The 25743-nt window shown below is 41.7% G+C and overlaps 2 protein-coding genes across 4 annotated transcripts in view; both read right to left on the reverse strand.

Annotated features, from left to right (window-relative positions):
• The window catches only part of ALG9 (ALG9 alpha-1,2-mannosyltransferase), a 178166-nt gene extending 167252 nt beyond the window's left edge, over positions 1–10914 (reverse strand). For both annotated transcript variants that reach the window (XM_030220749.1, XM_030220748.1), the window contains exons 1-3: positions 10769–10914; positions 9575–9713; positions 2535–2669 (exon numbers count right to left, since the gene is read on the reverse strand). In XM_030220749.1, the coding sequence (XP_030076609.1) occupies positions 2535–2669; positions 9575–9713; positions 10769–10827 (333 nt within the window). In that variant the 5' untranslated portion in view covers positions 10828–10914. The remainder of the gene's footprint in view (positions 1–2534; positions 2670–9574; positions 9714–10768) is intronic.
• Positions 10915–15279: 4365 nt separating this feature from the next.
• On the reverse strand, positions 15280–25640 carry FDXACB1 (ferredoxin-fold anticodon binding domain containing 1). 2 transcript variants are annotated; one of them, XM_030220745.1, is made up of 6 exons: positions 25398–25640; positions 23080–23264; positions 19944–20100; positions 19149–19352; positions 18131–18289; positions 15280–16718 (listed from the first exon to the last, which is right to left on the reverse strand). In XM_030220745.1, exons 2-6 carry the CDS (start codon positions 23252–23254, stop codon positions 15521–15523), a joined length of 1893 nt encoding a protein of 630 aa, XP_030076605.1. In that variant the 5' UTR covers positions 23255–23264; positions 25398–25640; the 3' UTR covers positions 15280–15520. The 2 variants fall into 2 exon arrangements, with proteins under 2 accessions (XP_030076605.1, XP_030076606.1); XM_030220746.1 differs by having other exon boundaries at positions 25304–25490.
• Positions 25641–25743: the final 103 nt, after the last annotated feature.

The following is a 25743-nucleotide window of genomic DNA, read 5'->3' on the forward strand; positions in this document are numbered from 1 at the left end:
TCCATACTACAAATCCCGCAAGAACTGTGGGACCACTGGGAGTGTGACCCCAGTAACCTAGAAATCACCAGGGATAACTTGAGAGCGGGAGACTCGCCCAAAGGCAGTTGGAACCCAGTCAGTGGGAGGAGGGTACTACTGTACAGCACATGCCCATGTGCAGGCAGACCTGAGGTCTGCTAGGGATAGACCCTCTAAGTGGCCATAGGGTTAGCCCCAGGCGAGTAGCTAGGCGTTTCGTGACAGACCCCTGCCTTTTTTTGGTGGCAGCATGGTGGGATTGTCAGACTCAGTGCATGGAGTGAGGGTCCCACCCACTGGGTGGTTCAGAGTTTTTATCCGTAACCTCCAGAAACAGAGTATAATGAACAAGTGCAGCAGTAACAGGGTCCCTACCCCGTTCAGTTTTTTTTTGGTAGTGTTAGGAGATTAGCAGCATGCTGATGGTGAGACGCAGGACTGGCCTACGCAAAGTTCTCCTGAGGGGAGGCCAGACTCCTTGTGGACAACGGGGGAGGTTTTTGACTCATGATGTGCTATATGGTAGTTACGTTAAAACTGTAGCACTGTTTTTACTGAAGTCTTTCCTCCACCTAAAAGAGATTTTAAATAGGTGCAATTTGACAGTACACTTGGTGTTGATACATACATTGATCTGCAAGCCAGACAGAATTGAGGGTAATTTTATTACAAAATATCTATGTGAAAAATCTAAAAAGGCAACTCTGTTAAGCCTATTTTTATAAAACTCTCTCAATAAACAAGACAATCTGAGTATAACGTATCATATCATATAGTCTTAGGTCTTATTAATTCTTCGGACCTCAGTGGAGAAAGTCAACAGCTGTAAATTTCTCATTCCATCGAGAATCAATCTCTATTATAGTCATTGGTCTTGCGATAAAAAGAGAGCTTGTCAGCATGACAGGTTTGGCAAAAACAATGGGGCGCTTTCCTTGAAACAGCAGATCGCGAAACACGATTTCATATCGGAAGAGTGATCCCCCAGCCAACACGAACAGATAACTTTTATTAAAATTTATGAGATACAAGCGTTGAAGTAGAAAATATAGTGTTGTTGCACTAATTATGCACAAATTATGTACCAGTTACAAAAAGAGGGCCAATGGTGATAATGGAGATTGATTCTCAATGGAATGAGAAATTTACAGCTATTTTCTCCAGTGACGTCTGAAGAAATAATAAGACCTATGTGATATATGTTATATGGTGTTATATATATGTTATAAGACTATATGATATATGGTGGATATGTGGAATGCCCTCCCACGGGAGGTGGTGAAAATGAAAACGGTAATGGAATTCAAACGTGCCTGGGATAAACACAAAGGAATCCTGTTTAGAAGGAATGGATCCACAGAATCTTAGCGGAGATTGGGTGGCAACGCCGGTAATTGGGCAGCAAAACCGGTGTTGGGCAGAATTCTACAGTCTACACCCTGATTGTGACTGAATAGATATGGATGGGCACGAGTGTAAATTTTAAGGGGCTTTTGACGTTAGCTTCAGAACTTTTAGTACAAGAACAATGCTGGGCAGACTTTTATGGTCTGTGCCCTGAGAATTGCAAGGATAAATCAAACTCGGGTATAAAGTATCACATACCATGTAAAATGAGTTTATCTTGTTGGGCAGACTGGATGGACCGTACAGGTCTTTACCTGTCATCATTTACTATGTTAAGTTGTCTTGTTTATTGAGAGGGTTTTGAATTTTGACGCCTGTAAGAAACAGCTTATTGCCAGAATTATTTGTTATTTTATAAAAGACAACACAGGCACAAATATGCCTTTTATTTTCAATAATTTTTATTGATGATTAACAGTTTAAACAAAAACTGAACATTCTTTTTGCAGCTATTTAAACATTCTACCATAATTATATGCTTAAATACAAATCATTCAACTGTGTCATCAAGATTTTACATTCCCCCCTCCACCTCCCTTCCTATTATGCAACAATTTATAGTAATAACCAATCAGCATAACAAAATTAGCAAGAAATGAACACTGATTCCGAAATCCCAAACAAATATGCCTTTTATAAAATAGACAAGGCACCCCGAACTAGCCCAGTTGCACACAAATTTACATCTATTCTGAACATAAATGTAAATTTGTGTATTTGATGCATGTAGTCAATACGTTTTATAAAACACTCACGTACATTTCAACTGTGCCTCCACAATGCACAAAATTCACCTCTGGGAACACCTACATGCAGGTTGCGTAAAATGAAATGCACTCTTTCGGTGCACCTATTTTTCACACACGTAGGCAACTGTGCAGTTCTGTAAAAGCATGTTTCTGTGTGTAAAAATAAATTTTACACAGAGAAAATGTTTCATAAATTACTCCTGTAGGTCAAATAGATTAGAAGCAGCAGCAGCAACTCGGTCCTCATTTTTAAAAACCATTGTTGTAATTAATCAAAACATGAGCTCCCAGATTATTTTTGCAAACTAATGTCAAAAGTTGGAACACACTGTGTGCAAGTTCTGTTTTTTTTTTTACCTTATTGGTCTGCAAGACTTTAGCATGAAATAAAGCGGGCAAGGCGTGCAACCAGAGGTAGGCATAGGAGCGGACAGCGTGAGCAGGAGAGTATTCCCAGGTCTGAAATCCTTTCCCATAGACGAGGTAGTGAGTCTAGACAGCCCAGAAAGATATATTACTGATTAAAAGGTGGTTTCTTCCAGTGCTAGATACAAGTCATAAAACCATAATACAGGCCTCAACAAATTTAGCCAACCCAAAAACTTAGGAGCCAGCATCTAAGACCTTTCTCACTTTTCCTTTCCCACCCTTTCAACATTGTCCCCAGTGAAGCTGGGGGAAGGGCGGTTGGAATCCCCTCCCAGGTTAACAGTAGCTCTTTTAGAAATTGACTAAGATTTTTTTTCCTTATTTTGTGCCTGTGGGCTAAGACATTTTAATAAATCAGTTCCTTAAGATGTCTCTGCTAATCAACTGCAGAAGTCAATAGTCTCCCTTCCCAAAGCACGCTGTCAGCTGTGTGACAGCACCCTTTAGATAGGTGAGAAGTATGAGAGAGAGAGAGATAAACTTGGGTGAAAGCTTTGGGAAGAGGGTATGAAAGAGAAACTGGTGGGGACCCAGGCTATGATGATAGGTGAAACAAAGAGGTAATTGCCTCTTTGCTTCACCTATCATCATAGCCTGGGTCCCCACCAGTTTCTCTTTCATACCCTCTTCCCAAAGCTTTCACCCAAGTTTATCTCTCTCTCTCATATACTTCCTATATTCTTCACTCACTTCATCTTATTCACACCCCCTCCCACGTCCTTCACTCACTCCATCTTACACCCCCTCCCACGTCCTTCACTCACTCCATCTTACTCACACCCCCTCCCACGTCCTTCACTCACACCCCCTCCCATGTCCTTCACCCACTCCATCTTACACCCCCTCCCACGTCCTTCACTCACTCCATCTTACTCACACCCCCTCCCACGTCCTTCACCCACTCCATCTTACACACACCCCCCTCCCACATCCTTCATTGTCTGCCTCTTGTGCCCCGCTCCAAGCTTCCCCCAGTCTCTGCCCTCTCCAGTCTTCACTCGTTACTCACAGCGCATGGTGCAGGAAGTTGGGGAAGTTTGGCAGTTTCAAGTCCTGTGAGACTTCTCAAACCCCCTGCACCACGTGGCTCAAGTATATGGAGAGCCCGAGTGCCGTGCAGAGTGGAGAGAAACAGTTTCACGTTGCACTGCAGTAGGAAAAATATAAAGCTTTCGGTGGTATGAAATCCTGGATACCAGGATGCAATTTCTAGGTGCCATGGTGACCTGGTGTCCAAGATTTCTCGAGCCCTGCCATAATATTCAATGTAAACCCTTGGAAAGCAGAAGAGACCATAATATTATGCAAAACATTGTGAAGCAGCTGTCTTCAAGCATTAAAGTACCTAATATGTGAGGAAAACCATAGACAAATTATCTGCCGCAGTAAAGCTATTATAAAATTAGCATCTTCTTTATCATGAAAGCTTTATCTTGTAATATTAGAATAGCCTGATATGAAAAAAATGAAATTCAAAAAACTACACTAATGTGTACTCTAACATGAGTAAGACATACAATGTGGTCACAAAAACAGAAATATCAGATTACCTCAACAATACCAGAATAGAAAAATTGGTACCTCTGAATCTAATTATAAAATGACCATCTGAACATAAGCACAAACATCAATTTAGATCAACCAAACGGCTTACAGTAATGGCATAAATAAGGTTATGCCTTCATTACTCATCGGTCCAAAATGTAGAATTTTTAAAGTATTTATTATATATAAAACTCTTCAGGCCTCTTCTTCTTCTCAAAATACTAAATTACCAATTTTTTCTTTTTTTTCTTTTATAAAATGAATGAAACTTAACTGCAGTTTATGCTTTCCTGACGCTGCTTGAAGCGAAACATGGCACTATATCAGAGGCTCTATTGGGCTTGACCTGCATTAGACTGATAGTCCTTTTACCTATTTTTCTATACTCTAAAATGAGATCAGAAATTCTAGGTTTTGGATGAAATATAGACTTCTTCCCCCCTCTTACACACAGTTTGCTTGGAGGTGAAGTTTTCCCCATGTTTTTACTGCAGTTTTATGTTTCAAAAAAACGATTTATTCATGACCTGCTTCAAAAAGAGAAGTGCTCTCAAGACTCCCAGGTGCCAAAGGAAACAAAGCCTAAAGGTTAAGAAAAAGGGCTGGGAGAATGTCAGCCCTTCATAAATACTCACTGGTTCCTCATTGCTCTAAACTGTAAGCATCATCCCATGTCTTGGGAATATTTTGGCCAGAATGAGCAAGAACAAGATTTTTGGTCAGAGCTTAATTATTGCTGGGCCCACTCAGGAACTGAGAGCCAATCCTTCACCTTTGGACGATTCTGCTTCTTCTAATACTGAGTTCTTAATAGAAACAGTAGCTGCTTACAGCAACTGCCATTTTTGTCAACCCTCTTACAAGTAGGAGATTTTTGAGAATATTTTAAATCTGCAATCATAACAAAATTTTTTAAAAAGTAAAATATCTGTGCGCTTGTGGAGACCAGAATGATATGTTAATATATTTTACTTTTATGTACCAGATAGTCTCCTTTTTTCATATTTTTTTGGTTTGTCTTTCTGATTAGAATTCAATATTAGGAATTTGTAGGAAAAAAATCCAAAATGTAAAGTAGAGAAAGCTAGGTTTGATTCACAGGTCAGGGACTCCCCCTTCCCTAGCTCAGTTGGGACTCAGAAGTCACAGCTAATGTGACAGCAGGGTTCCAGAAGGCATTCTATTTCATGGCTCTTCAAGACTGTCATCATGACTAGAATAACATTGGAAGGGAATATAAAATAGGGGGGAAAACTCCAGGAAACTGAGAATGAAGGCTCTAATATACCTAATAAACTTAAGGTGCTTTATATTAGTTTAAGTATCCCTACTTCCTTAGCAACTGTAAACAACTCACCATTACTGAGATGCAGGCAACAGGTGAACAGCAACACAGAGACTAACCACATGTATGACTATATACCAGTTGATGACAGATTGAATTGTATTTGAATTTTGAGTGATATTGAATTGTCAGCTGATAGAAGAATGTTTGTGAGCTCATTGAAGAGTTCTTTTCTTTCTAAGTTATTGAGTATTGGACCTCATAAGAATACAAGCATTGCCATACTGGGACAGACTGAAGGTCCATCAGTAGCCAATCCAGGTCACAAGTACCTGGCAAGATCCCAAAACAATAAAACAGATTTTATGCTGCTTATCCTAGAAATAAACAGTGCATTTTCCTAAGTCCATCTTAATAATGGCTTATGGACTTTTCTTTTAGGAAATTATCCAAACCTTTTTTAAACATCACTAAGCTAACTGCTTTTACCACATTCCCTGGCAAAAAATTCCAGAGTTTAATTTTTCTTTGATTTGTTTTAAATGTACTACATAGTAGCTTCATTGCATGCTCCCTAGTCCTAGTATTTTTGGAAATAGTAAACAAGCGATTCATGTCTATCCATTACACTCCACTCAATATTTTATAGACCTCTATCATATCTCTTCCTCAGCTGTCTCTTCTCCAAGCTGAAGAGCCCTAGTCACGTTAGCCTTTCCTCATAGGACTTTAAGAATTGCTAGGGAGAAGCCTGCTGTCCTGGTATATTGGAAAGTAAGTGAGGAAGGTTCTGAAACCCAAATTTAGACTTTGGGGGTAGAAAGTTGAAATCCAGAACCTACAGGGTGGCATTCTCAGAAATGTTTCCTATTCTACACACAGGACCAAAGAGGTAGGCAGAGCTCGAACCTCAATGTGCAGATAAGACAATAGTGAGAAGAGGAGGCATTTACATTTAAGAACTAGGCAACATTTAGAGAGTGAGACAATTCTCAAAAGATGGGTTACACCTAAACCAAGGTGAAGTCAGGTTACTGGTGCTAACCTTGCACTACCCAAGCTGCAAAGGACTAAAACACAAATCAACATACGCATCCAGCTTCTCCTACTTAAGCACGCAGCTATGGAATGCATTACCACTCGCCGTGAAGAAAATACCTGACCTAACTAACTTTCGGAGATCACTGAAGACCAGCTTGTTCAACAAGGCATACCACAATGATCCATCCTAACTACCAGACAATGAAACCCAAGCCAGAACTGGATAAAACCTAACTCTCTATTCCTGACTACCAAGGTCTCCTCTACCACGAATGTACTTTAATGCAATACCACCCTACCTCTTATTCCGAATATTAACTCCTTATACTTGACTGCTAATCTACTATGTTAATCAAGTTCCCTAATGTAATACCACTTGCATCTCTCACTCCGGAAATGTCGATCGCCATGACAGAACAATGTAAGCCACATTGAGCCTGCAAATAGGTGGAAAAATGTGGGATACAAATACAGTAAGTAAAAAGGAGGGAAAGTGGCTTTTAAACTAGTACCTGGTGGAACGCTAACAATGACCCTGGGGTGCATGGTTTGGAGTAAGGTATCTTCAAAGATATTGGAAAAACACAATAAAAGCGGAAGTAGTCAGGTGTGTTTAAAGAACAGAGACAATCAATTTCAAATTACCCCTGAACTGCTATGCAGATTGTAAATATTTTCCTTAACTTGTCTAAAGATGGGAGAGCTAGAATGTATGACCATTATATGAAGAATTAGATACAACGGGCATCTCAGAGACCACATGGAGACACTAATACCAAATTGCAAATTATATCAAAACAACAGGATGGATCACACTGGTGGAGCTATATGGTAAAATAGTAAATGACAGCAGATCTGCACAGTCCATCCAGTCTGCCAATAAGGTGGCTGAAGCCACACCACCACTCCAAGCAGGTTTCAGTCCTTCATAATTCAACACTGGTATCACAACACAGGGCAGGTGCAATTTGCCACCATGTCAACCACATGCAATCTTGGAATCCAATACCACAACACCATGCCAATAGCCCGAAAAGTAGTTTTATTATGTTAATATGGCTTGGAGCCAAACAGGATAAAAATTCTGCAAGAAACAAAATGCAATGTGGAATCTTTTTAAAAAAATTATTCATTTATTTGGGGGCAGACTCAAGAAAAATGTCAGGAAGTATTTTTTCACAGAGAGAGTGGTGGATGCTTGGAATGCCCTGCCGCGGGAGGTGGTGGAGAGGAAAACGGTAACGGAATTCAAACATGCGTGGCATAAACATAAAGGAATCCTGCTCAGAAGGAAGGGATCTCCAGAAGCTTAGCCGGTGGTGGGAGGCAGGGCTGGTGGTTGGGAGGCGGGGATAGTGCTGGGCAGACTTATACGGTCTGTGCCAGAGCCGGTGGTGGGAGGCGGGGCAGACTTATACAGTCTGTGCCCTGAAAAAGACAGGTACAAATCAAGGTAAGGTATACACAAAAAATGGCACATGTGAGTTTATCTTGTTGGGCAGACTGGGTGGACCATGCAGGTCTTTTTCTGCCATCATCTACTATGTTACTATGTTTTTTTTTTTTTATCTGGCCCATGCCTTTCAGTTACATAAGTACATATAAGCTCTGTTGAACAGGGACTCTCTCTTCATGTTCAGGTGTACAGCGCTGCGTAAGTCTAGTAGCGCTATAGAAATGATGAGTAGTAGTAGTAATATAAGTACATAAGTATTGCCATACTGGGACAGACCAAAGGTCCATCAAGCCCCGCAACCTGTTTCCAACAGTGGCCAATCCAGGTCACAAATACCTGGCAAGATCCCCAAAAAAGTAAAAAACATTTTATGCTGCTAATCCCAGAAATATTTTTCCCAAGTCCAATTTAATAATGATCTATTGGCTTTTCCTTTAGGAAGCCGTCCAAACCTTTTTTTTAAACTCTGCTAGGCTAACTGCCTTTACTAAATTTTCTGGCAACGAATTCCAGAGTTAAATTACACGTTGAGTGAAGAAAAACCTTCTCCATTTGTTTTAAATTTACTACTTTGTAAATTCATCGCATGCCCCCTAGTCCTAGTATTTTTGGAAAGCGTAAACAGATGCTTCACGTCTACCCATTCCACTTCACTCATTATTTTATAGCCCTCTATCATATCTCCCCCCTCAGCCGTCTTTTTTCCAAGATGAAGAGCCCCAGCTCAAGGTAAGCTACTTTCAGGGCTCCCAACCTAAACTGAAACAACGGAGGGTTAATTAACTTGCCCAAGGTCACAATAAGCCACAGTGGGATTTAAACTGAGTTTCTCTGGTTCTCAGCCCACTGCTCTAACCATTAAGCTACTCCTCAATTCTATGTGTGATGGGAAAATAATTCTAGGGTAAGGTGGTAAGGGTGATGGGGTTACTAGACAGTAGTGATCACACTATGATAAAATCAGCATTTTCAATGTGGATGCAAATGGAACCGAAGAAATGTCTACTAGGACTACCCTCGAGGAAGGGGAAAAATGGGAAAGGATATTATGGAGGTTAGATATTAGCAGCTGCCTACTGCAAGATAAGAACAAAATGGAATAGAGCAGAAGAGCCTACTATAGACGATTAGAAAAACAGGTTGGGATGGATGGTGGGGGGGGGGGGGGAGATGAAAAAGCCGAGAGATGTGTAGAAGGTAAATATGACGGGAGAAGGGGGAAGAGTGGGAAAAACTAGGCATACAGGATTTATACCACCTGAAAGATTATGGGAGGAAGGTTGGTGACCTTCCAAACGCTGGAAGGATATCGATAAAAAGGGTCACATTTGGGTAGGGAAGTGAGAGAATAAAGGAGAAAGGAGTTGGTAAATTTTATGGGATACATATTGGTGTCCTGAAGGAACAATAATAGGTGAGAAAGAAAGAGAAGATTAATAGTATGAGTTGCTGTGTATACGGAATTGGGTTGAGAGGTGAGAGATGAAGAATGGGTTGGAGAAGAGTCTTATTAAAGAATTTACATGTTCACAGAAAAAAAAACAGAACCTCAGCTGTATGTTGAGAAATTATTAAACTGTGCATTTTCAACAAATAGAGAGAGAGATAAATAAGCACTTTGAAACATATAGACAAACTTACTGGCTCCCAATAGTTGAACGTCTCATCACAATCAGAGATATTACTCAGCAAAGCTGCACAGAAGCGAGCAGAAATGAGACACTTGAAAGCAGTGGATCCTTCAGGTGCCCAGACCTGACCTGCTTTACTGTTTGAGGGCCTGAAAAAAGGAGAGAGGCACCCAAAATTAGATTAGATTTATAGAAGAGGACAGGCATACATAAGTGAGGCAAAGTACTAATACCTTTAAAAGTTATTGTTTGAGCACTCTTCTTATAAATGATTAAATAAAGGCCAAGTGGCACATGTTTGGTGAACTAACCTAATATATTTTTCTAATACAAAAAAAAAGGTTGACAAGTAAAAAAATACATATATACAAGCCAGGTGGTTATCAATTGAACCAATGTAATATGAGTTTACAAAGGTGCGCAGGCGCGTTAGCATTTTTAATGTGTGTTAAATGCTAACATGCATCAAACACTAATGCGCCTATAGGAATGTATTGGCACATTAGCGTTTAACGAGCCTTAACTTTAAAGGTGCAATAAAAACGCTAACATACCTTAGTAAACATACCCCATAAGTTTTTTTTTTTTAACTCACTTAACACCTAAATCAGTATCTGATTTACCCCATAATGATACTGTATGGCACTGGACCCTACAAAACTTTAACCAAAAGCTGAAAAGAGAAATTGCACAGTAGCTGTAGTGAATGATCAGGACACAGGACTCTTAAAACAATGTAGTTAGCAAAAGGTACATACAGATATTAAATGTGTGTATTAGGGCTGTCCCACAGCTCAGTTCTAGTTTTGTGTCCCCCTTCCCCTTGTTTTTATTTTTCCACTGAGCACAAAGAAAATTGTAACTGTAAAACGGCCCATGCAATACGGCAAAATCCATGAGCAGACCAGCCTGCTACGTTGTCCAGAGGTTGGCAACTGTATAGGGGCATATTCACAGCATCATTCCAGAGACCGAGGACAGTAAACAAGACAACTACTGCTTTGTATCTCGGATGAATGCAGATGCAAGTTATGAAGCACAAGCGTGCCACTTTTCTCCTGTTCTCTGCCGAGCTGTCCCAAAATGCTGTAAAAGCCGATGTGACAGCGCACGGAACCCTGCACTCTGGCGCCGAACTTGAAAGCCGGAGCGTCAGGATAAAGCAGCCAAATGAGCGGTTCTCTTTCTTTTTTTTGCCTTTTACCTCGCTGCCGTTGCCGACGAGCCCCGGCTCCCCTCCTTTTTCCCTCCTTGTTTCTGCATTCAGCTCCCACTACCACCAGAACAAGAGAACGTGAGGCGCATGCAGCCTTCTTCCGCGCATGCGCCTCAAAACAGTAACGTCACACTGCAAAGCTACGACTGCTGCTTCCGCATCCGCAGTTCAGCTATTAGCCTATTATTCATACCAAGGAGGTTTAATAAGCAGGAGTGGAAGTGTGAGCCTATCTAGTCCACTGTAAGCAAGGAAGCCAATTAGGACAATCTATGTTTCCTCTTGCCAGCGCAGCCGTTATCCCCGTTCACTCAAAACAAAGCAAGCAAATGAGCTGCTGCATCTACATTGTCGTTTTTTTTTATTGTTGGTCCATCTGTAACAAGTCTAAAGCTGTTTCAATTGGATAGGCAGTGCCTTAAAAGGTAGAGGACAAAAGTTTGGGTTTTTTTTTTTTACTTATTAGACAGCTTTTTAATTTATTTGAAAGCTTCCCATATGTAGATATAAATATCATGAAATAACAATTGAATATCACTAAAACAGCAATTGCTGGTAGAAACAGCAATTTTAACCTCTGTATTTTGTGCTAATTTTTCTACACTAAAAACTAAATAAATACACAATACAGATGGCCAAATTTCAGTGAGGATATCCTGTTTCCTGATGGGCTTATCTTAAATGTTGCTGTAATTTGCCTTGGGAAGCCTGGTGTTATAAAGATGATGGAATATATTGAAATTAAATGGAAGTTGAATTAAACTCTCCTTTCATTGGGGTACACGTAATCATATCTTCATCTGTTTTGTAGAAGTTTACCTTTTAGATACACAAATGGATTATTCTGTTGTTTGAGCATGTTTCAGGGTCAAGTAGTTTATAAGTCAAAATAATAAGAATATTTTCTATCAAACAGCTCTCTCATTTGTTGAAACATAACTAAGAGCCCTGTTTACTAAGCCACGTCATAGTTGCGACTTGATCTGGGGCACTTAGAGGGGCATAATCGAACAGGGGCGCCCATCTATAAGGGCGGCCATCTCTAATGACGGCCCCGTTAAGCGGCATACCCGACTGTATTATCGAAACAAGATGACCGGCCATCTTTCATTTCAATAATACAGTCGGGATGGCCAAATCTCAACATTCAGGCCGCCCTTAGAGATTGCCAGCGTTAGAGATGGCCGCCATTGGTTTTCGCCGATAATAGAAACTAATGGCGGCCATCTCAAACCCGGCCAAATCCAAGCCATTTGGTCATGGGAGGAGCCAACATTTGTAGTGCACTGGTCCCCCTCACATGCCAGGATACCAACCGGGCACCCTAGGGGGCACTGCAGTGGACTTCACTAATTGATCCCAGGTGCATAGCTCCCTTACCTTGGGTGCTGAGCCCCCCAAAACCTACTACCCACAACTGTACAACACGGTGGGTTTTGGAGGGCTCCCATTTACCACCACAAGTGTAACAGGTAGGGGGGATGGGCCTGGGTCCGCCTGCCTAAAGTGCACTGCAGTACTCACTAAAAACTGCTCCAGCGACCTGCATAATGCTGTGATGGAACTGGGTATGACATTTGAGGCTGGCATAAAGGCTGGCAAAAAATGTTTTTTATTTTATTTTTTTGGATGGGAGGGGGTTGGTGACCACTGGGGGAGTAAGGGGAGGTGATCTCTGATTCCCTCCGGTGGTCATCTGGTCAGTTCGGGCACCTTTTCAAGGCTTGATCATGAACAAAAAGGGACCAAGTTGGCCAAATGTTCGTCAGCGCCGGCCTTCTTTTTTCCATTATCGGCCGAGGATGGCAATCTCTTAACCACACCCCCTTCCCACCTTCGGTACACTGCCGACATGCCCCCTTGAACTTTGGCCAGCCCTGCGATGGAAAGCAGTTGAAGCCAGCCAAAATTGGCTTTCGATTATAACGATTTGGCCGGCCTTATCTCCTGATTTGTGTCGGAAGATGGCCGCCCTTCTCCTTCGAAAATAAGCAGGTTAGTATTTTTCCAATCTCCTCAGCAGATGGTAGGTAGGGAAGTGTTTATGCAATCCTGCCCCTCCCCCCTTTGATTGGCATTTTCAAAAAAAACAATCTTCACGTGGTGCTTACTGAAGAATACAATTCGTCACTATTAAAGCAAGCTATACTCTCCAAAGTGCAGTTGTACTGCGTTATATTTACAGAGGAAAAGACTTCAGATGCTCCACATTCACTTTTGATTTTATCGGAGTGAAAGCTTCGCTTTCCACAATTCACAGCTTGAAGACAAATTTCTGAAATGTGAGCTTCTCCGTAAGTCAAAAAACCTCTTTTTATATTTAAATTTTATCTTATAAAGTATATTCTGTTTTAATTTATCCTTGATCAAACTCAAGATACAGAACACAAGGTACTTATCTTTTTTACTAGCATGGACTGTTGGGTACGCTCTACAGAGAGCCCTTGTTTCACCAGTGTTTCGTTAGGAACATTACCCCCTGTTTTCTGCGAGTATCCTTGTGTTGGGCCAATCTGACTGGGCTCAACACAAGGGTACTCGCAGAAAATGTCAGAGGTTTTGCGACTTATGAAGAAGCTCACCAGAAGTTCACATTTCAGAAAATTTGTCTTCAAGCTGTGAATTCTAGAAAGCGAAGCTTTCACTCTAATAAAATCAAAAGTGAATGTTGTGCATCGGAGTCTTTTCCTCTGCAAATATAACGCAGTATAACTGCACTTTGGAGAGTATAGCTTGCTTCAATAGTGACTTGAATCATTTAAAAAAAAAACACTAACTAAATAAATGTGCTAATTTTGTCTTTCTTTAAAAAAAAAAGGAAGATTAAAGGCACTGCCTTTTATTATCTAGTGGCAGAGCTGCTCGATTTGTTAACTCCTATATTCTAGCTTTTCCAAGTTTTATTCTTCTTTTAAATATCTTGCTGCCAAGATCCGGAATAAAATACCAAGTTGTATTAGGTCTGTGGACTCTTATTTTTTTTGTTTAGAAAATAATTTGAAGACTCTTTTGCTCTCAGGTATAGATACTGCTTGATTGACGAAAGGTTTTAAAATATATGTTTAAAGTCAAAAGATTTGATCTGTCCTATTTCATTTCATCCGGCTGGGATGTTTCACTTTTCTGTAAACTGCACTGAATCTGTACGGAGATACAAGGCATGTATAGTATAGTATGATGCTGGTTTTTAGTCCCAGGGGTGCACATTCCATTCTCAGGTCCCTTCACCCGACTTACAGTGTTGGAATTGTGCCTTGGCCTTCTCCTGTTATCCACTGGCAGGGGTTCCTAGAGTCCCTCTTCCCCTCAGGGAATGAAACAGTCCTTATCTGTTTCAGTTTAAAAAAAAAAAAAAGGAAGAAAACACCTGCAGCCTAGTTCTGTGCTGCTGCTGGTACCGCACTTTGGAGAGGGAGTGATTGACATCTTTGTCCTGGAGGAAGGCCATCGGCTGGGCTCTGCAGCAGGTGCACTATAAAGGATTGCTAGACATCATCAAATCTGGCTGCTTGTCCAAGGAAAGTGAAAATGTTATTTTAAACAAATAAGAAGACAAATTGTGGTAATTTTTTTATTATTAGGAATTATTTTGCAATGCTGTCTGCTGTTCCCTGACCCACTTACATCTTCATTCTTGTTTAATCTGCCTATTTTCTATGCATTTGAATATAGTGATTTTCCAGGAACCTGCTGCTGTTCTAGCAACTTTTATTTTTGATGGGAAGTACTAAGGAGTGAATTCTATATATGACGCCAAAAAAGCGCTATTCTATAAAAGCACCCAGGAATCGCGTCCAACTTCAGGCGTAACCATTTGCACCAACTGACATGTGGTGCAAATGTACACACCTAAATTAGGCACACATCCCCCCTTATTCTATAACATCACGTGTAAATGCTAGGAACGTCCCTATTCCACCCATGACCCTCCCATTTCTGTGCCCCTTACCTTACACACGTATATTCCAATTCAATCTAATTAGTACCAGTAATTACTTGTTAAAAAGCCAATTATTGGTGCTAATTATCTCGTTATTTAATTGCACACACAATTTTTGGCAACTTTTATAGAATTTGGGTGTAAGTGGCTTTAGTTCCCCAGTAACATGAAATGGACTAAAAGTTTGACCAATAAAAGTGAAATATAAGTCAGCTTCTTTTCAGCACAGTTGCTGGGGATCCCCTTAATTCAGAAAGCAAGCAAAAGCATTTGGGACAGACCAGAGCAAGAACTAATAGGGAACAGGCTAAGATAGAAAACAGATGACATGCTGCTTGTCAATGTAAAAATTACAGGTGATGTTTCAAGCAGAAAAACCTACAAAAGGAAAGCATTTATTTATTTAGATTTTGCTCACACCTTTTTCAGTAGTAGCTCAAGGTGAGTTACACTCAGGTATGGTGGATATTTCTCTGTCCCAAAAGGGCTCACAATCTAAGTTTGTACCTGAGGCAATGGACGGTTAAGTGACTGGCCCAAGAGCACAAGGAGCAGCAGTGGGATTTGAACCGGCCACCTATGGATTGCAAGACCGGTGCTCTAACCACTAGGCCATTCCTCCACTCCTGTTTACCATCCCTTCTTGATGTTTTCCAGGGGTACTTATCAAAATAAAATATTTATACATGTATTTTTGCTCTGATTATTGGTGCAAATCGCATGGGCAAAAAAAAAAACCCCAAACAAAAACCAGGGTTTACCCTCATCCTGGTGTCATATTTAACATTAAACACTACAGCCTACCGCAGAATGACCGGCAAGTGCTTTGGTAGCTCCACCCTGAGCTGCAGCTGCAGCTCTGCTGCTTGCTTACTAGACAGAGCTTTGTCACAAGAGTGATAGGTCATGCTATAGCAGAGGCCGCAGCGACCAGTTTCAGGCTGCTGGAAACTATCAAGCAACTGAATAGATGTCACCATTTCTTTACACACTTCTCGGACAACAGTATGAAACTCCACCTCATCAAATGACGTCTGCTCCTTCACCCAGAAACTGATATCATGGGTGTAGGATGGTGGGTAAATAGAAAAGTTGCGACAGTGTCTTAATTCTCCATGGCTGAACTGATTAAAGAAACGCTCATCAAATGTCCACAACAAGCGCCAGTCAGACACACCCAAAATGATCATGGTTAACAGATCTAAATTGAGGGTCAGCATTAGGAGGTCAAGCTCGCTGGAAAGATATCCATCTGGAGCTTCAGCAAAGGCAGCCACACGCAAATTGTTGCCATCACCCACATCAATGTGCATGAAATACAGTCCTTTACTGGGGTGCTGTTGAAAAGAGATAGAACAGGACTGCCAGTTACTCTCACGGTTCTCTGGCTCCTTATGTGAAGAGTTCAATACGTCCTTGAAATACAGTTCAATAACAGAGACCACAGCATTTTCAAAAGCCTTCATAAACAGCTGAGCAGGATTACCACTTATACCTTTAATCAACCCATAAAGTATAAAGGTCTCATGAAAAGCTGGCATTGAATAAGGAGAAATCAAACATTTTCTGAATACAGGACCACTGAGAGCATAGAGTGTACCGGGTATGAAATCTGACCTTTGTGAGATTTCTTGGCAGCAAACTGTATGTGAGGGCCGAAGATAATATTTGCTTGCTCTCTGCCCCTGTGCCCAGCAGCTCTTCTCCGTGACCTCACAGGAAGGAAGATCAGAACATAAGGCTGAAACATGGGACACTTCCACTGCTTCAGTAGCTCCAGGTTTTACCCTGGAGGTTCCATCTCTGGTGGGAATAATCCAAAACAGATCTGCTGTAGAGACATCAGAAGCCCAAGACAGGACTGCAGAGGAGCTGATATGATGCAGAAGGGGACAGGCATTCTCCAGCCTCTGCAGTGGAAACCTCTTGCCAATCTCTGCCATGAGCCTCTCATTGACCAGTCTTACTGGATGGGGAGCATCTGGAGCTAGAAAACCCCTGTTCAATAAAAAAGAGAAATCTTGCTATAACTTAAATTGGTCAGTCAAGTTTCTATGTATTTATTTAAAACCACATAATTATTTATTTCTCTAGGCTCTAGGATTTTATGAATTTATACAAAGTAAACGTCACACAAGGGAAAGGTGTCATCAGCATTTTTACTGAACCCACAAAACTACTAATAAAGTCCCCCCCCCCCCCCACTGCTAAAGAGCTCCTGTTTTATGTCTATGAGATAAAACCCTTTAATAAGTCAAGTCCACAGTCATAGTTTATGGCCTGCTATTCAAGAGGGTGTGTGTGTGCGCATAAATAGGTCAGTTTTTTTTCAGGATATCCCTACTGAATATGCATGAGAGAGCATGTAATGGATACAATATGCAAGATTTCTCAATACATACTACATCCACTGCATGCAGATGTCTCTCATGCGTATTCAGTAGGGATATCCTGAAAACCTGATGCCTGTGGCTCTTGAGGGATTGGACTTGTGCACTCTCTTCTAGAAAACTAGCATTACAAAATCATCATGTCTGTCTTATCCACATTCTGCGTCCCCCTCCATAATTTTCAAATTGTTCATCCAATCAGATTTCTGCCACAGGGAACAAAGCACCATGATCCCCAACCCAACTCATACTTTTCATATGCTTCCAACTTTCCTTCCGTACACATACTTAGAATGTCTTATTCCTTTTATGACCAACTGGGAAACAGGTTTGTTCTGTCTGGTACAAATATCAGAAAATCTAAGCACACTGTGATGTCATCGAGCATTTTTAAAACTGCCCTATCATAGCCCAGTACCTAAAACCATATGCAAATTTCTGTACCCAAGAAGAAAACCAGACGTCATGAAATGTTCACACACAGTTCCTTTATTAAGAAGAAAAAAAAACAAACAAACAAAACAGCACTGGGAACGTTTTCTCTTTTTCTGAAATGCATGTGTGGGTGCAGTTTGTGTTTATGCCCAATTTACTCAAACTAAAAGGTTACTGGTTCCTCTGCAGAATATCAATTTGTTCTTTAAAATTTATTCAGGAATATAGAGGCAGACATCTGCATGGCTCAATGCTATATTATGAACATTGGCAGGTACCATTCACAGCTTCTGATCTCTGAAATTAATTTGGTCATCATTTTTCTTTCATCTGGAAAAAAAAACAGCTACTCTGCCGAGTGCTGTACTTACTGGCCAGTGGTGAAACACTGACACAGGTGGCTTAACAATATCGTTTCTGGTTTGTCAGTTCTTTCTACTAGCCATCCAACACTTACCTGCCGTCGTTTCTTATTTATTGTCAGAGGCACAGCAGACTGGAGAGTATCAATGACATTTGTGGAGAATTCAACAAAGCTTTTAGTCAATGGGTACTGCATTTCCTAGTCGGATAAGAAGCTCTTACCTGTTCATTTTATCTGCCAATACCTCTGGAACCTGAAAGCATACAAATTTGTCTTCTAATTTTGTCTGGACGTCCAAAAGCCTGGGACACTGGAAAGGTAGACTCCTTGTAAAAACATGGGTCAAGGCACCTTCCACATGAAAGGGCTTCTCCTGGCTCCTGCCAAAATCAGAGTTGGAAAGTACAGAGGTCATCACCCTTGGCTTTCTTTATACAAACATGCAGTTATACAATATATGGTATACCATGATAAAGATGTTAGTGCAGCCTTGATTAGCAAGCAGAGTGAGCACTAAAGTCTGTTATATTTACAGGGTCATGCCTGTTAGCACAGGCCCCTCCCTGAACTACAGTGGTGTTCAATATCACCACCCTCTTCTCCATGTTCCCTGCCTCCATCTCCACCACCGATATAAAGTGTCTGAGAGCTACCCATCCCATTAAAGCGCTGTTTCAATAGAATTAACCTAAAAGTTCAAGAAAATTCTTAGGGTCTGTCAATTTCATGACTTCTGGTCTCTGTTGGGACTCTACAAGGAAACAGCTCTTGGACTGCGTGTGCCCCGGCAGGGCAGAAGCACATAACTTTAAAAATACAAAAAGTTTATGAATGTCTCAGTGGCACTGATATGAGAAAAAATTATATTCCATTCTTGGGCCAACCAGGGAAGCTGCAGAAATCGCATTCACAGCCCCTAAGGGCAGGGTATCTCAAACAGTGCATCAGTGACACTTAATAGCTGGATGTGTACACATGTAAGACAGCATCACAGTCTGTGGTCCCTGGTTAAAGACTGTTGTTGCAAAGCTTGAGTGGGAGTTGGGGGGAGGGGAGGACATAGAGGAAAACCCTGCCAGGTAGTAGTGAATGAAAGTTCATAGCATCACAGCATCCTGTTCTGATTGAGACAAAAGAAGTGATAGGAAACCACTGCTGGGGGGGGGGGGGGGGGAAGGAAATACAAAAAGAGAGCAATTCTGACATGCTACTTTACAAACAAAATCTGTAATCAGTTGCCTGTATCCGGTGCACTTATATCCAATGAAGTCCTTGGAGCAGAAGGGCTGCACATCACTCAGAATAAATCCTGCCCTAGCTGCCATATCCACCACTTGCCAACTATTCTGCCAGTCTCTCACTGGCTGATCAGCAGCAGTTCCACCCTGCCCCTTGCACAGTGTCACATGAATGTCTCCTCCATCTGCAAGAACCTCTGCAGCACTGAAAAGAGAATGTAGGACAATCAACACTGTCCCATGTTAAACAAACACCTTGTTATTTGCATATGAGAGTATCATGTGGCAAATAAGACATTTTCACAGAGGAACCTGCTTTCTCCTAAAACACACATGCCTGATTGTAGATAACCTAGCAGTTCCCCCTCTTTTCTAAATACTAGATTTACTAAAAGGTGCTACCACTTTACCATGCGCTAACATGTATTAACACATATTATTTACTGTGAGTCTCTCTTTATACAATTAGGTCTATTTACTAATAATGCACATTAATGCTCATTAACCTGGTAATGTGCTTTAGTACATCTAGCCCTAAGTTCTGTCCTTCCTAAATTTGCAGCAAGTTTGAATTTTGCTTCCACGAGAAATAGCGCTGAACTAAAGCCTCACCCACCCAGCTCCCTTCAAGTACAGGTGATTTGTTTTTCTTGTTATCATGACAATTTTCATTTTGTGTAGCATTCAGGAAATACTGTGCATGAACAGAAAATAGCAAGTGCTAAAATAAAAATGGCCATAGAAACAAAATGAAATAAAACAGGATTTTCTCCCTGTATATGCCTAATTTGCCCACCTGCAGAAAACGTTTGCGAGTAACTCCCGGTTCTTCTTCACACCGGCCTTCCTACCACAGTGTGGGAAATTGAAGATCACACGATCAAACTGTTTGCTTGCAGGCGCAAAGAAGTCTCTCAGTTTTGTGCAGTCTACCTGGAAATGGATGGCAGCCCCTGAGAAATACATACAACAAGTAACATATAAATGAACATGGCCTGCATGTTCTGATGGCCTTAAGGCCCATGGCCCATTGACCACCAGTGCTTCAGCATTTCAACAATCTGTCAGTAACTTTGGATCCTTATTGTAATTGATTTCTGGAGGACTGATGTAAAGTACAAACAAAAGTCCATATAGCAAAAAACAGTACCAGCAGCCTTCAAAAAAGGGGACACAGTTCCCTTAATAATACACTTTTGTTTTGTGATACTGCCTTGCTTCATTTACTTCCTGTCTTTTTTGCTAGTTCTTTCAAATCTGTGGCAGCTCTTCTTACTCAGCCTTATTCCCATCCACCTGTGGTGTCCCCCAAGGCTAGCTCTCTTTGTTTTTCTTGCCCCCTTCCTCTGCTGATTAAGTCCCTAGGATGTAGCCCATATCCTTTAAGTGACAACATCCAAATTTTGTTTATTGTTCCTTCATCCTTGTTTGGTATCTTTCTTCTGGACACCTCCCTCCAAGCTGTAGTGGGTTGGCTTCAGGAAAACTGGCTGTTCCTCAAGTCAACTAAATATGAATCCATGCACATCCACTCCCCTCCCATGACTCATTGTACATATTTTTGGCGTCACCTTTCAGGGTGGTTGGGGGGCGGGGATAGTGCTGGGCAGACTCATACGGTCTGTGCCCTGAAAAGGACAGGTACAAATCAAGGTAGGGTATACACAGAAAGTAGCACATATGAGTTTATCTTGTTGGGCAGACTGGATGGACCGTGCAGGTCTTTTTCTGCCGTCATCTACTATGTTACTTTGGTAAAACAATCCTCAAACAAACCCGACACGGGCCGTGTTTCGGCGCTCAACGCCTGCGACAGGGGTCGCAAAGAGTAGCAGGAACAACATGCGGCAGTGTTGTTTGACTCAACAGGAATGTTGGAGGCAAAATGCTGCAACAGTGTGTATTCCCTCTTCGCACACGGTCAAATGAAGAAACGCTCTCCCTCATTTATGGAGTCCGTAAAATTCTGTGAAGCAGCCATCTCAGACACAATATCGTTTGCTTCCAAGTTCAGGTTTTCTTACAAATCTACGGGGTCCTTTGACTACAGTGTGTTAGATTTTGCAGTTACCATGGCTTAAAGCAGAAAATTAACGTGGTAGCTGCAAATCTAACACAGTAACTCTTCAGGGTGTGCGTACCATTTCCCACTGCAGGTTGTGCGTTCAAATTTGCCTTCGCACATGGTAAGAGTTGCAGTTAGCATAGCAGCACTTAGAGCTTCCTACTGAGGCAGTAAGTTCTCCCATGCTAACTGCGAGATAGTCCGTTAGCACACAGCGAGTGCAGCGTGTTAATTGCTATACACTATCCAAGCCCGTTCTCCACCCATGCCCCACCTGGTTCTACCCTTTAATACAAAATCCCATAATGTGTGACTTAAACATGTGGTAACACTAAAAATATCACAACAGCAGTTAATGTACTTGGTCGTTAACTGTTAACGCACGCTAAGGGCTCATTTTCGAAACAGAAAAATTTCCAAAAAAGTGGCACAAAGCAGCATTTGGACTTTTTCCCCCTAAAACATCCAAATCACTAGTTTTGAAACCCATTTTAAGATATATTTCTCTGCAGTTCGTCTGAAGTGCGTCCAAAGGAATGCTGGAGGCAGGATTTGGGTGATCCTAACACTTGGACCTTTTTTTTTTTTTTTGCCATAATGGGACAAAACAAAAACGTCAAGGGTGTCCCAAGTGACCACTAGAGGGATTAAAGCATGACCCCCCCCCCTTACTCCCCCAGTGGTCAATGACCCCCATCCACCCACCAAAGATGTGAAAGAAACAGTACATGCCAAGCTCTATAACAGCTTCAAATGTTATAGTCTGTTCTGTTAGAGCAGAAAGCAGGTCCATGGAGTAGCGTAGTGGTTGGTGCAGTGCACTGTAGAGAAGGGGACCCAGGCCTATATCCCAATCTAACTGTGACACTTGTAGTGGAAAGTGTGAGCCCTCCAAAACCCACCAAACACTTACTGTACCTACATATAAGTGACACTTGCAGGCAGTGGCGTTCCTAGGGGGGGGCGGTGGGTGCGGTACGCCACGGATGCACGCCGCTGGGGGGGTGCCGCGCGCCTGTCTGCTCCGCTCGTTCCGTGCACCCTCTGCCCCGGAACAAGTTACTTCCTGTTCCGGGGCAGAGGGATCATGGAACGAACGAAACCGACAGGCGCGCGGGCACCCCCCCCCCCCCCCCAGCAGGTAAAAATGCACCCGGGGGGGAACGCCACTGCTTGCAGGCATAAGGGCTCTTGTAGTGCTGTACAGTTGGGTACAGTAGATGTTTGGTGGGTTTTGGAGGGCTCACCACAGAATATAAGGGAGTAACAGTGAGATGTGCACCTGGGACCTATTACGTGAAGTCCACTGCAGTGCTCCCTAGGGTGCGCTCTGTTGGTGTGTATGGCCAGTCTACCAGCTACGCTGGCTCCTCCTTCATTCCAATGGCTTGATTTTGAACATTTTTCACTCGGATGTTTCTTTTTAGAAAATGGTCCAAAAACATAGATGCACTGAGCACAACAAGGTTTAGCAAATGGCCATTTTTGGGAGAGAAAAAACAAAAACAGGTAAGACTTTTTCAGGTTGAAAAATGTTTGCTACTGGATTTTTGAATATTTTCCACAAAACATCCAAAGTTGGATTTAGATGTCATATCGAAAATGCCCCTCTACACCACACATTAACAGTCTAATAATGCACTTTACTAGAAGGGCCCCTATGTTTCCCAGTTGCCTCTCAGCATCTACTCAAAGAACTGACTTTGGCAACACCGAAACGGATGTGCATCATTTTTTAATATTGTTAAATGCATTTTCTTCAAAAATGGGAGAAATCCCTTTTAGAATACAGCCCTGTGCCTACAGGTACGTTTAGTTATTTCAGTCTGATCATAGCTTCTGAAATATCACCAGAGAAAAGTCCTACCTTTATCTTTCAGACGCTCTATGTTGGTTCTAGCAAATATCTGCTTCCGTATGTCTTCCTCGCTTTCGTAGCAGGTGGCAGTGATGTGAGTGTCACTGTTGCTTGAATCACAAAGAGCAGCAGAAAAGGAAAAATTCCCTTCTCCTACCAACAAAATGTTCCGTCTTTGCCTCATAATATTCAAACTTTAAAAAAAAAAAAATTAAAATACAGAATCAGGTACAGACATACGTGAAAGCTCATTTTACTTAGTATGCTGAGACTAGAATTGAAAAACAAAATTGTGTATCCTTTAATCTCTGGTAAATAGATGCAAACCTCTCACATAAACCAGGAAAACTATTGCCAACAAGTGGTCTGTTTCTTCATAAATTATTTTGTTAATTTTCTCTTGGCGCGCGTTGTTTGCATTCCCCGAAGTGACGTCACAGAAGGGAGGTCCCAGAATGTAGCCATTGAACAGGCGCCTTTAAAAGCCATACAAGTGGAATATTTGAATGACTGCAGTTGGTGTCTTGATTTCTTGATGAAAGCGAACCCGCCTTAACCCTAGTCCCTGAGGAAAGAAGAGTGAAACCCGCGGCGCCGGGTGTCTTCAGGGGAAGGCGTTGGATTAAATGTGAATTTTAGTCATGAAGAGGAAAGCGGATGATTTACCATAATAATGCAGTCGGGCACAACTCAGATACATGACCCAGATAAGTGATTAGTTATATTTAGTAGCAGTTACTTTGCATGTTTAAGTATGTTGAGATATTAGTGAAATAAGGAATTTAAGACTAGTTGGGCACACATATACATATATAAAAAAAAAAAACAAAAGAAAAAAACAGAGAAATTTGTTGCACCAGTCTGCTAGCACTTGTTCTGGGATATAATGTTTTCAAAAGATAAATAGGAGCAATCTGATGAATGAAGTGCTACACCACTAAGCCACAGAGATTGTCTGGGCGTTATTTATAGTGGGAATATCTGAGGGTGCTCCTTAAAGAGAAAATTACCAAAATAATTTATGAAGAAACAGACCACTTGTTGGCAATAATTTTCCTGGTTTATGTGAGAGACTGGAATTGAGACATCCAGATACCCGTCAGCGAACTTTCTCCGGAATAGCCTCCACACTCTACAACGCACTCTCTGAAAGGCTTCGCTTAACACAAGACTATCTTTACTTCAGGAAGCAGGTGAAAGTGTGAAAGCTTCTTTAACTTGCAAGTCACATACAAGGAGATACACCAGCTGCACATACTGTAGCAGGATATGTTTATCCACTCCTACCGTAACTGAGATTATATTTTCATGCACCTTTCTGACTTCACCTGCAACTTTCTTTAAGTTATTCTCCTCATTTTCTAACTCCTGTTACTCCTCTTATCTATCTGTATGTTTCAACTTTGCTTACACACCCTATGCTAGTAAAATATTTTATTGTGTATTGTGTTAAACACTGTAACGCTTGGAAGCCAACTTTTCAAAATTATTGGAGGTGCTAACCTTAATGGAAATAACCCCTCCCTGGGCACATACAAGGACTTTTAGCAATATTGGGGGTGCTCAAGCACCCACAGCACCGGCTCCTATGCTGTAACGTAGCATATAGTATGCCATATTTTGTATTGTTATTTTAATATTTTTACTGCTTATTCTTGCTGTACACCGCCTTGAGTGAATTCCTTCAAGAAGGCGGTAAATAAAACCAAATAAAAATAACGAATTGTAGGTTATCTTGTACAAATCACCAAAACCCTGACAGCCTCCTTTACAGGATACTGTATATATTTTTTTTTAGGAGGGAACAAGAGAAAGGGTGGGGAAGATAGGTTCTATCCAAACAATGGGGAGACGTATAATTTAATTAAACAATGATATTTATTGCAAATGGTCGACCATTTGCAATAAATATCATTAATAATTAAATTATACGTCTCCCCCACTGTTTGGATAGAGCCTATCTTCCCCACCCTTTCTCTGTTCTCTCCTATGTATCTCGTGGGGTTAAGTGCACCTCCACACTTTGTGTGGTGTTTCTCTGCCTCCTATTTTTTTTTTTTTTTAAACACCCACACACATGAAGCCTTTCTATAGTACGTCTGTGCTGACAAGGCACTCGAGCACACACTAATCTTCGGCTCTGCATTTCACGGCAGAATTACAATTAACCGCCGTTGATCTGGTCGATAGGTAAACACTGACAAATGCAAACCGAGCTGCAGCCCTTCCCTACCTGAGAGCGAGCAATAAATGCACCGATGGTGCCGGAACGCCGATTCGGACAGGCTGGCACAGCTCCAAAGGGTTTGTTTTATTTTTGCTATTACCGTGAAATAAAACACACTTTTCGGAAATCAGCCTCGCACGGGCTCTCTCACTACGGTCTACTCTGGTCCCTCTTGCATTTCCCTTCCGCCTCCCTCAGCCTCGAGGTGCCCCGCGCGGCCATCCGGGCAGCAACACTTAGCACCAATAGAACCGATCCGCGCGTGCCGCCTAGGAGGAGGTTATAAGGAAGCATTTTGGGTCGATTTGGCTGGAGGCGGTGCTGCGCGTTGTCCAAAGGGAGGGAGAGGAGCAGGTCCAAGGTATAATGAGGGATCACCGTCCCTTTATCCACCTGACAGATGACGTCGCGCGGAAAGCGTCCCGTTTCCATGGCGACGCCGGGAG

This window comes from Microcaecilia unicolor, chromosome 12 (assembly GCF_901765095.1).
Source record: "Microcaecilia unicolor chromosome 12, aMicUni1.1, whole genome shotgun sequence".
Lineage (NCBI taxonomy): Eukaryota > Metazoa > Chordata > Amphibia > Gymnophiona > Siphonopidae > Microcaecilia > Microcaecilia unicolor.